At 38.0% G+C, this 14,888-nt stretch overlaps 1 protein-coding gene across 3 annotated transcripts in view; it reads left to right on the top strand.

Annotated features, from left to right (window-relative positions):
* Positions 1-2,081: 2,081 nt before the first annotated feature.
* camk1da (calcium/calmodulin-dependent protein kinase 1Da) overlaps positions 2,082-14,888 on the top strand; it is a 141,298-nt gene continuing 128,491 nt past the window's right edge. The window contains exons 1-2 of one of the 3 annotated variants that reach the window (XM_088645298.1): positions 2,087-3,032; positions 5,110-5,204. Coding sequence is in view for 2 of the 3 variants with exons in the window: in XM_088645297.1 (XP_088501423.1) it covers positions 2,938-3,032 (95 nt within the window). In the remaining variant the exon portion in view is untranslated. Of the gene's footprint in view, positions 3,033-5,109; positions 5,205-14,888 lie in introns of all 3 variants that reach the window. The other 2 variants (XM_088645297.1, XM_088645296.1) reach the window with 2 other exon arrangements.

Raw genomic sequence — 14,888 nt, 5'->3', positions numbered from 1 at the left:
CAGTCAGCCAAGAGGAATCATTATAAGATGTCTTTTGAGGACATAGAAAAGTAATCTGGGCACGAATAAATGAAAAACTCTAAAAAGCCTGTGTATTAAAATATAAACATAGAAATATGATTATTGGTGAAGAAGAAAGAGGAAAGTTCAGACTGAGTTATATTTTTAAAATCATATTTGCCAGTTAGGTTAGCACAGAGGTACAGTGGTTAGCATTGCTGTCTTGCAGCACTGGGACCCTGTGTTCAGTTCCTGGGGTGCTATGTGTGTGAAGTTTGCGTGTTCTCCCCTAGTTTGTGTGGATTTCCACCTGCTGCTCTGGTTTCCTCCCACAGTCCAAAGACACAATGGCAGGTCTGTGAAATTGGCCCTGCTGTGAGAGTCTGTGTGTGCCCAGCAATGGACTAGTACACTAGGGTGTATCCCGCTGCTTGCTGGGATAGGCTCCAGGTCACTGAATTGAAAGTGCTGGTGCTTTACCAATTATTTTATTATATAACCACCAGATTTTGAAGTGGCCAACTGTACCTTATCTCAGTACCATTGTCTCAGCTCATCGCAACAACCTCTTCACTCACATTGGGAGAATGAGGCTATGTGGATTAGCTCTTCCAATAACGTCTTTCATCTTGGGACGAGCCACAGCCCATGAAGTACATAAAAAAAAATTCAGTATGACTGGAGTAGGGGTGTGACCTTCAGTGTTTTCGCTACGATCATCTAGGGACCAGGAAAGTTAGATTTATTCTAAGCCTTTTTTTTAACTTTCGCGTTTATAACACGATTCGCCCAGATTTAGAATCAGCCCACCCACCTCTTTAGCACATCCATGTAATCATTTTTACTACCAGAAATTTCTTTCAGTTTACATCAAATCAGGAGCTATTACACATTTTCATAAACATTTACAGCCTGATCTGCTTTAGGGTTGTGGGTCTTATAATGTATCAAATCCAGCTTTCTATTGTCACCCCAGACACCCCTCGCCCCAGACGTCTTACGGAAAATATTACGGTATTAAGGAGATTAAGGAGGGGCCGATTCCAAGCGAATCAGGTACAGTAAATAGTGTTACACAATTCAACTGTTCTAAACAGAACAGATACAGTACATAACAGAATAGATAACATGTACAATAATTGTCTGATAAAATTCTCCTTAAATCTGAATCTAATTTTGTACAAAAATTATATCACATTTCATTCTATACAGTACGTTACAACAGGTGTGCGAAACCAGGGATTTTATCATTACACATACAGTGTTAACTGAATGGCCATACTACCCATCGGCCTTTACCAATCATGGCCTTCTTAATAATCCCAATCTATGAACTGGCTTCATCACTCTGTTCTCCTCCCCACTGAGTGATAGCTGGTGTGTGGTGAGCGTAATAGTGCACTATGGCCGGCATCGGGTAAGGGGGAGTCCTCATTACCAGTAAAGTGCTTTGAGCGGAGTGTCCAGAAAAGCGCTAAGTGTAAGGATTAAATATTATCTGTTACATATGTACTGTACAGTATATGATTTCGCTGAACATCCGGTTTCTTTCATTCAGTTGTAACTTTAAAGTTCAGAGTGGAAACACAAGTTGTGGAAATGGGGTAATTATATTCTCACTCTTATCAATCGGCTAGTGTTTTGATGTACAGGTAGGTTCGGAAATCGCATCACCTGAACCAGAGCTGACTGGGACCCTAGACTGAGAGTTTTAAAACACTAAAAAAATAAAGGATCTCAGTTATTCATGGGACATGTTGGCACTACTACAGAAATCTGAAACATGCGTTTCGTACTATTACATTGCACTGTACTTATCTTCACAGGAACCTACTGCTCTACTGCATTCAAGAGAATAATTCAGCCTAATTGTAGAAATAGCTACCATGATATGAGCATGAATCAGAGTGAATTTGTGGTCGTCACTGGTAATCAGCGGTCTGAATCCAGTCATTAGCTCCCACATCAAACAACTGTTTTCTGGAAATATGTGAAAATAGTCATTCTTACAATTCCACTTCGTCTTTTAATTGCTTTTCACATTTATTTTCAAAATATTTTTAAAGACCTCACTCGTTCCAAAGTTGGAGAAAGAGACCCAAGTTAGTCGCTTTGAGGCCAAGGTACTGTACGGTATGTCGTATATACAGTACAGTAAGTCTATCACATTTTACCATTATCGAAACGAGAGCGCCGTGCGGAGTGGAAGTCGTCTTGAGCATTAACTGAGCCCACTCGACAGTCTCGTTTGCTGCACTTCACGTGAAAACCAATTTGTTTCCTAATCGTTCGCTATTTAATTCAGAACAACCTGCTGCAAAAGACTCCCCCTGTAGTACAACCCCTCGTCTTTGACGTGAGCCCGGTTTTGGTGCAATGCGAATTATCTCTAGTCATTCAGGCACACACGGATGCACACACAAGCGCAACGCCGACAGCCAGAGCGCAGAGCAGCATCCTCCTCGCATTGCCATAACAACCGATGGCACAGTCAGAATGGTTCAATAAAAATATATTTCCCGACAATAAGCATTTTGATGAAAGACCTCTACGAGCGTTTACAGGTTTTCTGAACTGTGAGAACTCTGGCTGACAAGATAACGGCAGCAGAAAACGAAGAAAACACGCCTCTGCCCACCAACATTTACGGCGGCCAAACAAAATTTTAACCTTAAGAGGTTCAACAGCCAGAAGAAAGCCAACCAGTTACACGGCGTGCAAAACCGAAACATCAGTGCGTGAGAGGGGGGGTGGGGGGAGAAAAGAGACCAAGTTAAATAAAGGGCGGCGACTTATCGAAAAGGAAAACAGTAGAAAAAAATTGTATCTTTGAACGCGTGTTTGCCAGTGAGAGCAGGAAGTCACAACGTGAAGTTTGTGGAAGCCGCCTAATCCACTCGGGTCTGTAAAAATCCACTTGTTTTCTCAATTTGCACGATGGCTCGGGAGAACGGAGAGTCCGGTAAGGAGTCGTGGAAAAAGCAAGTGGATGACATCAAGAAGCTGTTCGAGTTCAAAGAAATCCTTGGAACGTGAGTAACTTTTAAATTGTACATGGTTGTGCTCCGTAAAACAAACAAAAAAAAAGTTATGCTTCAAAGCTCCTACCGTTTCCGAATGATCAAACTTTTTACCATTTGCAAACGATTCTTTGAAACCCTCTCTGAAGTTGACATTTTTAGTGACCCGAATATCGTAAAATTCTTTTCCGTGTTTTGTATCAGAAACACAGAAAGCTGTAGCGGAAAGCTATGTATCTTCAGTTCAGCGTGAATTTCTGATATTCTCTCAGCACTTCCCCCATTTGTAAGAAACAATAAAATATGGGGCATTTGCGTTGGATTTTTACAACGTAGCTCTAGATCTTTGCAATTTGTGCACGTTAGACCCTGTGAGATCACCGGTAAGATCAAATGCTTCAATCCCTGTATTTTATTTATGAATCAAACATGTGATTTATAAGCCGCAGGCAACCGTAATTCATTTTTCTGAGGGCAGAGAGAAGGTTTGGTATTAATGTCACGCTTCGAATCACAAATATTTTTTTCAGCAAAACCGAACGATCTAGATTAGAAAACATTATCATTTACTATTTTTTTAAAGCAGTTTTACGATATTGCGCTGATTCTTTTTAAAAATTATTGTATATCGTCTTTGAACATTTAGGCTAGTGATGAGTTTAAGCGGTATTTATAGCCATATTTATTATTGTCACATAATCAGTTAACCCAGGGTTTTACATTCAAAACTTAGCCGGTGGTGGTTTGGAGTTACTGTACCTGAAGAGTGTTTCCACATGTGTTTAGGTGATCTTTCAGTTTAAAATTATTCGTATTACAAAATTAGTTTAACTTACATCTTAGTGTACAGTATGAAAATAAAACACGTTTCGTTACCATTATAATACATCGTTATATTCTAGGAAATCTAGAGCAAGTGACGTTGTTGCGTGTCCTTGTGTATTTGTCCTGATCTGATCTGAGTGTTTCATTATTAATGGTCCTTGGCCAAACGCTTTAGACAAATTTAAAGAGTGCAATTTCTGGCCATTATAAGATTCCTTTGAGGCACCAGTACAGATTAGTTATAAAATCCTTATAGTCTCCACAGACCGGCAGAGACGCTTTTCCCCTTGGTATTGTTACAGTGTGCTGTAGATATTCATATCCATAAAGGGAAAGGTAGTGATTTCTCGTTTTTTCCCCCCTCTGGCAGTGTAATTGAATTCTTCTTGGCTGAATTGAAGCGTATTGGCAGGAGGACAAACGAATCTCGAACATTCTGAGATTAACAGCCTCAGATTAGAGGACAGGGGAAAAGCCCCTGGGAGCATCTCTTGTTTAGATTTTCCTTACATTCCCCATGTTTATTATTATAGTTCTGCCCTTTGAAATCCAATTCTCTGGTGTTGAATCCAAACATTAGGCTGCATAGTGCATCTCATCACCCTTTTCTCAGCCCATTTTGAAATATTGCCTTTTAATTACGTTTCTTCGGCCGTCAGGAAAGATTGATGTACTGCGGATGATCAATTTGATAACCATCGTGACTCATGTCCACTGCCAAACCATGCACCTCCTCTCACACAGCAAGCCCATATGGCCAGTGTCAGAACTAAGACATCATGTCTTAGATCTGACATTAGAATAGAAGCAGATCTATGTAACGCGTAGAATATACGCAGGGGTCTTACAAATCATACTGATAATCACAGAATTCTAGCAATGCCTGGGGATCCAGGTTGTGCAGCAATTCACAGGCAGTCTTGCTGACATAAGTCCATCTAACTCTCTCAGTCGGAGCCCTAAGTCACTTGTGTGCAAGGGATGAGAGAATCCGGGTAAAGTTGGCTAACTAAGCCTCCCTGTCCCATTAAGAGGTCCTTGAATCGTTAGCTGCCAAAGTTATTTGTCCTGATCTGATCTGAGTGTTTATAGCCATATTTATTATTGTGTCACATTATCAGTTAACCCAGGGTTTTGCCATATTTATATATAACTTTATGTCAAATTTATGTCACTGCTCTGTGGAGTGCAGTGTGATTAAGGTCAGTGGATGGTAATCACCAGTCGCCAGTAAAGTACCAGTAATTCTGCCCATTGCATCCAGATTCTTCAAGAGGGAAGGTAACGGAGCTCCCAGCTCAACACAAATCTGAAAGACGTCTTGGCATCAAGGCTGTACCAAAGCTCAGCCTGTCATTGGTAATGTACTGCATCGAGCATGTGCGTGATATCTTTGGGTGTATCTGTGAAAAGGTCACAGTAAACCCACTTACTAATACTGAAACTTTATTTTTCTCTGTTTAATATAAGGCTATAGTTCAGAGCACATGCTGTTTCTAAATTGATTGGAAATACTGTAGCTTTGTTGGACCTAACTCGGTTGTCCTGATTCATGGAGCCAATGAAAAGGGAATCCTAATATGTAGTCTGGGAGCATACAAGCTTAATTTCGTGTGCCAATTCAAGAAAAATAACCCTGGTTCCTCTACTTTATGGTAGCTGCTACAAAAAGCAGATGGCAGTTTTAACCTTTCCAAATCTGCTTAATATAATGAATGAAAATACTACAAATCCCATTTAAAATGCATCTGATTTCTTAAGTTTCTGTTCTTTTGGGGGTTTCATGTTTTGAAACCACTCTTTGCATTGGTTCTTTTGATTTCGGTAGAAAGCTAAATGATTAACTTGTAATACTTTTTAGCAGTCATAGTAGATCGCTGTGAAAGTTTTTATCTTTCAATGCAAAAATGAAACCAGTTGAAATAAGATAGGTCTGGTCAATTTACAATCCCTTAAGTAATGTTTCTTTTAATATTAAAAAAAGGTCAACCATTATGCCCTCTTCCATTACGTCTGTAATTATTTCTGAACATGCTATATTTTCCATTTTAAATGGGTTTGAATGTGAAATATTTGTTAAAGAAATGATTTTACTCCTAGAAGAATACTAAAGATCTGTGATTGTGTTATTTAAAGGGTAACTACAACACTATTTTTGTAGTCATCGGAACCGATGAGTGCATTTCAAATTGAAACAAAAGTAAAACGTACACAGTAATGTTTCAAACCTTAAATTTACATCACATAGTGGATGAAATTCAGGTATGAGGAGCGCCTTATTGCTGTCATTGCCTGCGATTCAGAGCAAGCTAACAAAACGTCCAGTGATGTGAAACGGCCCTATTACACTGTAGACAAGCAGGCTTGTGAATACGTCTGTTTTAATCCAATAGAAATATTACTCTCGAGTTTGAGATGGTTTTGCCGACAAACACTATCTGTTAACTCTGCATGCAGATCATGTTGGAACATTTCTGGGATCTGCGGCACAACCTGTACTTATTCACTTTAACATCGCATTACATTAGTCATTACAGTGACTAGTGAGCAGGAAGGGTGGCTTCATGTTGCAATCCATGCAAACTCTTGGTTTCACAGTTTGTGACAGCAAGGGCGACCATAGAGTACTTTCACACAGTTCACGATTTTATGCTTAATTCGGAATTAGTAAAACTGTGCAATACTGTCAGTGAATTTATTTTGTTACCGAGATTTAATAACCGAGCTCAGAAATTTGGACGGCAGTTTCCCTTTAAAGGGAAGTACATTTTAGAGTAGTGTAAGTTTAAAATCGTTATTTTGTCAACACGGCTTTCATTCTCCTGTTTACTTCCAGGCTTTGTTGTGAAGATCTCTTTGCCTTATGTTTACCCAAAACATGCTTGGCTAAACTTTTAACAGTGCCATCTGCAAAGACACCATGCCTCGTGCTCGGTGATAAAAAAGGATTAAGTGTAGAATTTCAAAGGCTCTTGTGCCATCGTGCTTACAGTAGCATCTCAAAATCACGAGGGTTTATTCGATTGTTGGAAAAATCTTTTGTTAACATGAAAAAAACAACAACTCCCACACTAGATGTCTAAATGAGTTAAACGGAAACCTCCTTGAGATTCTCAGATCGCAGTAATACATTTTATCATTGTGGCAAGCAGTGAGTGTGGCTGCCTTGAAGCTGTGGGGTCCTGGCTTGGACTGTCTGTCTGTGTAGAGTTTACATGTTCACCTAATGTCTGTGTGTTTTTTTCTCTGGATGCTTCAGTTTCCTCCCATTTTCAGGAGATATTCTGGATATGTTTGATTTGTGACTCTATTTTGTGCTTTTCTCCTTAGTCCTACGATGGACTAAATACTTAAGTACCTTCCCAAACTAAAAATCTGAATGCCACATAGACTAGATCCAATTGTAACTGAAGCCAGTTCATGTCGATCGTGTCAAAATTGAAATTCAAAGCCAACTCTACCCATTTAATGGTTGTAAAATAAATTGAGTAATTTCACAGGCAAAATGGGTTACACTGTGTCAAAGGCCGTCAACTTCGGATGTGTTTTATGTGAGAAATAAGTATACTAATTTCTAGAAAAAGGACAAATACTGCTTAATAAAATAAGCTGTTATGGCACAAAGACAAATGGACAAATGTGGGTAAATGAATATCTGTGCAGGATGGATGCTGAACGTTTGTTTTGCTGATTTATGGGTAGTTGTGATTAAAAAACAACTACTGCGTAGTAGGTATTATTAATTGTTTTATAGCTGGCATGTGTTTGATAACTGCAATCCCATTAACTGATATATGAATCATAAATATTTGCATGTCACTGTGGTGCCAATAAAGAAGCTCAGTATTGGACATTTGGTCCCTGGTTGTACTTACTGTACGTAAGTGATAAGTAAGTTACATAGGTCTGCCTGTTGAATTTATAGTCTCATAGATGGACGTAGACAGTTCTCACATGATGTTTACTATTATTAACTAAGTTAACATTTTGTATATGGCTAATAGTAAAGAATGAATATGATATCTTTTTGACATAATGCCAGAAAATCCAATCATACCGAGTAATTACGCAGTACCAGTCTTACTCTATGGTGGGTTTATCTCTTGACAGACGGCTGTAAGGTCTTGTGTAAACATGCCTATTTTCATGCCCTCATATCATTTGCTGCTCAGACTGTAGCCATTGCTTTCAGACATAAGTGCCAAAGACTTATGGAGTATTTTTGCCTTTCCACAATATATACTGACGTCTACAAGACCTCAGTTATTTAGGTTAGGGTTCGATGGGAAAACAAAAGACATGTATTTCCCAAGCTGTTCTAATCCGTGGTACAGTATTTGATAACCTAACCATTTTTTGCTTATTTCTATAGCTACAACGGAGGAAACCGTGTACCTGAAACAAATGTACAGTATTCTTTTTTACATGAGACTTATTCAGTTTTTAACAAATTAATTTTCACGGTTTAGTTGAGAGAGACATTTTGACCTTGATCTACTCCTTCTCGGTAAGGATATATGAAAGCGATTTTGATGATATTAAAACCACACAACAGATTAAAATATAAAAAAAAACATGTAATTGAAAATTATATCAGAGCTAAAGGTTTTAATCTGTATTGTGCCTAAAATGTATTCTAAAGAGAGGTCAAGTGAGTTCTCTGTATTTAAATTCAAAATTCAGACTTTGATATTTGCCAGTTTTTTGTTAAATAGTAGTGAAGATTGAGGTGACATTTTCCAGTAGTGAAAGGCTGTCACCAAATCAGAATGATTTGTTTCAGTATGGGGGACATTTCCCAAGATGGTCCTTGTGAGGAGAGTCTGTAAATCTGAGACTTCACAATGCCATTCCAGACTGAAAGCTCTTTCCTGAACTTCAGACTATTCTTCTAAGTTGTTTAGTCATGAGTAGGAACCAGAGTTTGTTACTTATGTTTTATTGTTTTTTATGAGCATATAAAGCTAATAAAAATACATTTGAAAAAAGTTGACAGTCATCTCAAAACATCAAGTATCACAATATAAATGAGTATAAAGTCTGTTAGTTAGCATTCTTTTCCATTTTGACAGGGGTCGTACTGCTGGGGAGAATGGAAGGTGGAGTAAAAAAGAACAAGCTTCCAGAAACATAAAATCATTATTATTATGTAATATAAATAATCCACCTCTCCCAATATCTCTCAAATACCTCCTTCTGGAGTCTTAACTGATAGGTTAATTTTTTTCATTTCGTAAATCTCTGAAATAATAACAATCCAGTTTTCTTTGGTTGGGGGATCTCCGTGTAATCATTTACATGTTATAGCTTTCTTGCTTGCTGCCAAAAATGCTTTAAGCAAGTATTTGATCTCTTCCCTCAACCTCATCAGGCAGATTACCCAGATACAGAAGATTTTAGAATTTCTAAACATAAAACAGTATATCTTGAATCAGAGACCACAGTTCTTCCCAGTTCCTAAGATCGGTTTCTTGGATCCAATATACTGTGCCAATATACTGTGTATGGGAATGTCCTGCATGTCTGTTACCACACTCTCTCCAACGTGGTTGTGGCAAACCAAGCTGGGAGGCCATCATATACACTAGATCTGTAGAACAAAGTCACCTGACATGTCTGAATCTGTAAGGTCATTACTGTTGGGTATTCCTTCAACTTCAAAGGAGAAAGCGTCATTTGTTTGTCCACCTCAGAGGTGATTTTGCACATTTGTGAAAGAATTTTGAAATTGCTCCGCTTTCTGGTTACCTCATCACTCTTCGTTTGCCCTTATCGAGTTACCAACAATGAATTATCTTCATCTGGTGAAAATGAAATTGGGAATTAAGTACGTGCATAAAATTGACTTTAAGATCTTTATGAAATGCAAGAAACAGTGGAGAGCATGTACAGTAAATGAATTTTGGCTGAGCAATTTATGGCTGAGCAATTTAACATCCTGTCTTGTCCTATTTTAAAGACCAATCACTTCATTTTCCTAGGGTCATTTTCATATTGATTTGTATAGAAAGAATAGTAAAAATTCAGTTGTATCTTTATTCGATGCAAAAAAATCTTCACTTGGCTATTAAGCTGAGAATTTGAGACACTGTTTTTAAATGCATTATGCTCTTTATACTCCGAGGCAATTGCACACCTTTTGAACAGTGAAATTCCAGGAAGTGAGTCTGTCTCTTGAGTTAATTTCTGTTAATTACAGTAAAAGAGTTGCAGTGCTAACGTAATAAAAAAATGTGACATTGGATATCCAGCTGTTCTAGGGCAAACTCTACAGCTGGCCAGGACTGAAGATGTCCTGCAGGGCCAGCTTGGTCTGAGCCCTGCTGAAATACGGAGACGTTCATAAATCTCATTATTACTAATGGTACTGTGGCTATTATATTATACCCAAGAATAATTCTGCATCATGTGGATCTTTTGGGGAGATAATGGCAAAACACCTTTACGCATATGTCAAAATAAAAATGTGTACTTAAATTATACATTAAAAATAATAAGAAGGTTAGAACATTTTTCCTGGTGATTAATGTAGAAGGGTTCTTTAACAGTTATAGCATTATAGAGCACTTCAAACTGTTACATCACAGACTTGTGAATCACAAATCTTACATCACAGGTAAAGGCAACATATGATGTTTAGGGGTCTGTTCTGACTGATTATAACTGAAGCTTACAAAGACAGGCCTGGCAGCGCCTCAAGCAGTTAGCACATAAGGTACCTCTGACTGCTCCAACATGTTTCTGTGTGATAATAAGTACACATTGGCATGACTCTAAGTAAAAGCATTACTTGCAGATCAAATGTGACCTTTAAACATGCTGCAGAGAAGAACCGCAGAGAAGAGTATTGTCTGTAGTGAATGGTTAACCACACAATAGTAATGAGAAAAAACATAAGCAAACGAAAGATGAATTAGGCTTCTGAGTGCATCATGGTATCTGTTGCACTGCACTTGGCAGTTAAAATCCTGCCATTCTTTCCTGGCTTTCAGGCTTTTCAGATGGATTATGGGGATGGACTAATCTGCCTGATCTGTGCAAAAGCTCGGTGTTCATTAGGGGAAGAGACGGAGCTTATCCGTCCCAGAAGCCCTCCATCAATAGGGGGATCAGATAGTCTTCTGTTTCAATTCAGCTCTAAATGGAGTTCTTTATAGAGCTGTAAATCGTCTGCTAAGTTTCCCTGTGCAGTCTTCTCATCTGCTTGATTACAGTGTAGTAAAAACGTAAGGAAGGTTATAGGCATGAGGCCATTTGGTCCATTTAGCTTGTTTGGTTTTGAGTGCTCTGATTACTCTCATGTTTTGTACTTCTTAATACAATAAGAATAGTAGATGGTTTTATTAACTATAGATGTATGATATTTATAAATTATGGATAGACTTGGCATTTACTGCTTTGGCAAGCTGTGGTAATTGGTTGAGAGAAAATCTAAATTTCTATGGTTTACAAGAAATGAACTGACAAGGCTGCACAAAAAGAGCCGATTTCAAATTAAAGATGTATAGTAATTAGTATACTGGCCTAAAGCCACAGTTTTAATAATATTACTAACACAGCACCTCAAGCACTGTAATTCCATGACATACAAAGAAGCATTTTCAAATACGTATTATTAAATGTCATCCTATAATCTGATTACCTTTCCATTAATAGAGTCATAGGATGAGTGGAACCAGGAGACATTCAGTAGCATGCTTCAGCTTAAGTCTTAAGTCCAGACACATGCATTTAGAAACTGTCTAAACTATTTCTAGTACTGTCTCTAATGTGTAAATCCATCTTGTATATCACAGAGGACTTCACTCAGAGACAATATTTCACACAGAATAGCAGTTTATACTGTAGCAGTTGTGAATAATTTAACTTCCTTTGAATCTGTGGTCTGTTTTATCAACATTTTGTGATGCCAGCATTCCTGTTTCTGTTGGGTCACACATGAGCTGTTGTTTGCTCAACATGCACTAGTGTACATATTATTATCTACTGCGCAAAGTCTGTTCAATTGTAGCTGTTTTTGCTTACTTGTGAAATCTGTGCACTAATGAAAATGGGAAATGTTGGGTCTCAGTCATCCTAAGATTTTGTTTTTTTATATTTCCCCGTGGAAAGTAGTGGAAATGCCACCTCTAAAATTAACTAGTTTCATCAAGGAAAAAGAAGAAGTATCAAATAAAAGTCACCTCTGATTCTACAAACTACTAATGAAACAGTTTTTATGTGTCACAGTGCCATGAGAGCATCAAACAGGACCATGACCTTGTAAGTGCAAATCCTGAACAGTTCATAACCATCTACAGTCAAAATCTATCTTCCTTACAACAGATGCCGAGAATGACAAAGTAATATTGGCTGAATGTATATTTTATACATCACAGAAAAAGAATTAATCTGACTACATTTTTAAAATACATTTTTACAAATTGAAAGCAACATAAATCTTTTACCGAGAGCCTTAGGGAACATGTAAATTCTCAGTGTAGACAATTACAACATTTTAGCAGTTTCATTTTAATCTTTGAGCCTGGAGACTTCCACAGACACAATTTAAGACATGATGTGTTAAGACCACGATATGTCGTGCATTATCCTGATATGTATGTTTTTCTGTTTTCGTTTAATTCTATATATATATAGGTAAATGACGGGTGAAGCTTTTGTGAAACAGCGTATACATCTCTAACATCCATGACTTCAGGCTCTTTGTCTTGATCCTCCTAACTTCACATAAAGGTGGTGTGTAAATGCAAGTCAGGAAGTACTACTACCTTTAAAATATCTGTGCCCCATAGGGGCCATCATACTGATGTGCAATACCCATGGAATGTGATTCCAGATGTTGAGCAGTTCCATGTACAGGTCTAGGAGTATGTAGGATATCTACTACAGAGTGAAAGGGGCTGTCTGCAGCAGTCCCACATGTCCCACAAGACCTGGGCTATGAACGTGCATGCCAAGAGCAATGACTGGTCCGAGTAAGTTGTCCCTACATTCCATTCCTGGTAGGTTGCCATCAGTGATCAACACAGGTGCATTCTGCTGTTGCACCTATATCTGAAATCAGTTATGTAGATGTGTGACCCTTGTTCTCCTGTCTTGTTCTGGCATAATTATGTGAAGATACCTTAAACTTGTCAATTTGTGAAATTGTGATCGTGGGACAGAGATGCTTTTATGAATTTATGCTTTCTCAATGTCTTCTTAAATGTTACATAGTTATAACATGTGTACTAATGAAAAAAATACTACACATTTACAACATGCATACTAATGAATAAATCAGTACTACTTTGCTACTGATTTGCATGTGCACGCCATGCTTGTCTGCTTTTTTTTCTCATGAAAAATGCTTGGTTGCAGACATTATTTATCATGTGAAAAATGGGATTATTTTTGAGATATTCGTTGAATTGTTACCTCTTTCAATTTCACATCAAAAACCATATTCTTTAAAGGAAAATCAGTGAGAAGCCTCAGGAGCACAAGCTCAGGTGTTTTAGTAAATCTCTGTACCAAAATACATGGCCAACGATCCTACTAATTTTAAACAATTGCATTTTGATGCTGATAATTGCAATTGCAATTGCAATTGCAATCGTCAGCATCACTAGCGAGACGACCACATTAGTAGAGAAGACAGGAACATTTTGTTGGATTTCCTGCACTTGTTTGGCCAGGGCAGGATATTTGATTTATACAGCTATGGGAAACCACGTGAATGTGCAGCATGTATATGTAGTGAGTGTATTAGTGTGTGATGTGGGATTCCTGTTATACCTTTGAAAATGCCAGGTCCTTCACCCCTGAATAATACATTTTTTTTTTTGTTTAACTTTATCTTTTTTAAAGTAATTTGTTCTTTTGATCTTTGGTCTTTTTATGTTTGAAGTTTGTTAGAAGCGTCTCCTGAAGCCCAGTGAGGAAATATAACAGTGAATAAAACATCCTCTTACTTATATTTACACAGTTCTCAAACCTATCAGCATCAGTTTCAATGGCAGTGCTCTGCTGCTCCCCCACAAATCTGTATTGGATAATGTAGTTAGGAAATGGACAGATGGATGGACATATTGTATATATTTTAGGTGGGTAGCTGCGTCAGCATGCGTAGGCTGCAAAGGAACAAGTAATAGGTTTATTCCATGCTGAAAAAAAGAAGAGAGAAAAAACACAACGTTTCGGCTGTGGAGCCTTCATTAGGTGTGCCCTTGTACATAAAATAGTTTACAACCACTGGACAGAAAAGCACTCATCACAATGGGTTTGTGATAATCAATGTCAGATAAGCAATCTGATAACCAAGTCACAGGTCATACATGACTTCCAACAGCCACACCTTCATTAGATTACTTCCTATTTGCTTTACATCTCTTTCATGTCTGCATCAAGATGGGCTGAGCATGAAAATCTCCAAAAAGGTTAAAGCGATTGGGCGTCAGCAGCAACCTCTTCTAAGCCCTTCCGAATCAACCATTTCCTCATACAAACAGCAGGTGACAATAACATTATTTGTAACTGCACTTACATTGGGGAAACATCTTTTATGATGATGTTGGTAGATGTCAGCATCCAAATTTGCTTTGAGTCGCATACCTTTATCGGTATCTCAGAAATTAATTTCAACATCATTAAGCTTGTACCCAAAATATTTAATGCAGCTGGACATTGCTGAACTGAAAACGGTGCTTCTTTCGATATGACACAAGGCGCGACTGTAAACTGAGAAGTGTTTACGTGCAAGCTAGGGAAATCATATATTTTTTTCTTTGTTAAACAGAAGGGATTGTGGCCACTAATGAAAGCATCGTTTGTGACAAAGTTTTTACTTTTCAAGGAAGTTCTTGAAATGTCTTGCTTGCCTCTCAATTTGTGCTAAGAGTTGATTTTTTTTTTTTGCTTCGGCAGAATTCAGCAGTGTAGTTGAAGCAGTAATAATAATAATTAAACACTTCTCAGTTTACAGTCGCGCCTTGTGTCATATCGAAAGAAGCACCGTTTTCAGTTCAGCAATGTCCAGCTGCATTAAATATTTTGGGTACAAGC

The sequence above is a fragment of the Lepisosteus platostomus genome, chromosome 9 (assembly GCF_059453375.1).
Source record: "Lepisosteus platostomus isolate fLepPlt1 chromosome 9, fLepPlt1.hap1, whole genome shotgun sequence".
In the NCBI taxonomy this organism is placed as follows: domain Eukaryota; kingdom Metazoa; phylum Chordata; class Actinopteri; order Semionotiformes; family Lepisosteidae; genus Lepisosteus; species Lepisosteus platostomus.
This window is presented reverse-complemented; position numbering and strand designations above follow the sequence as displayed.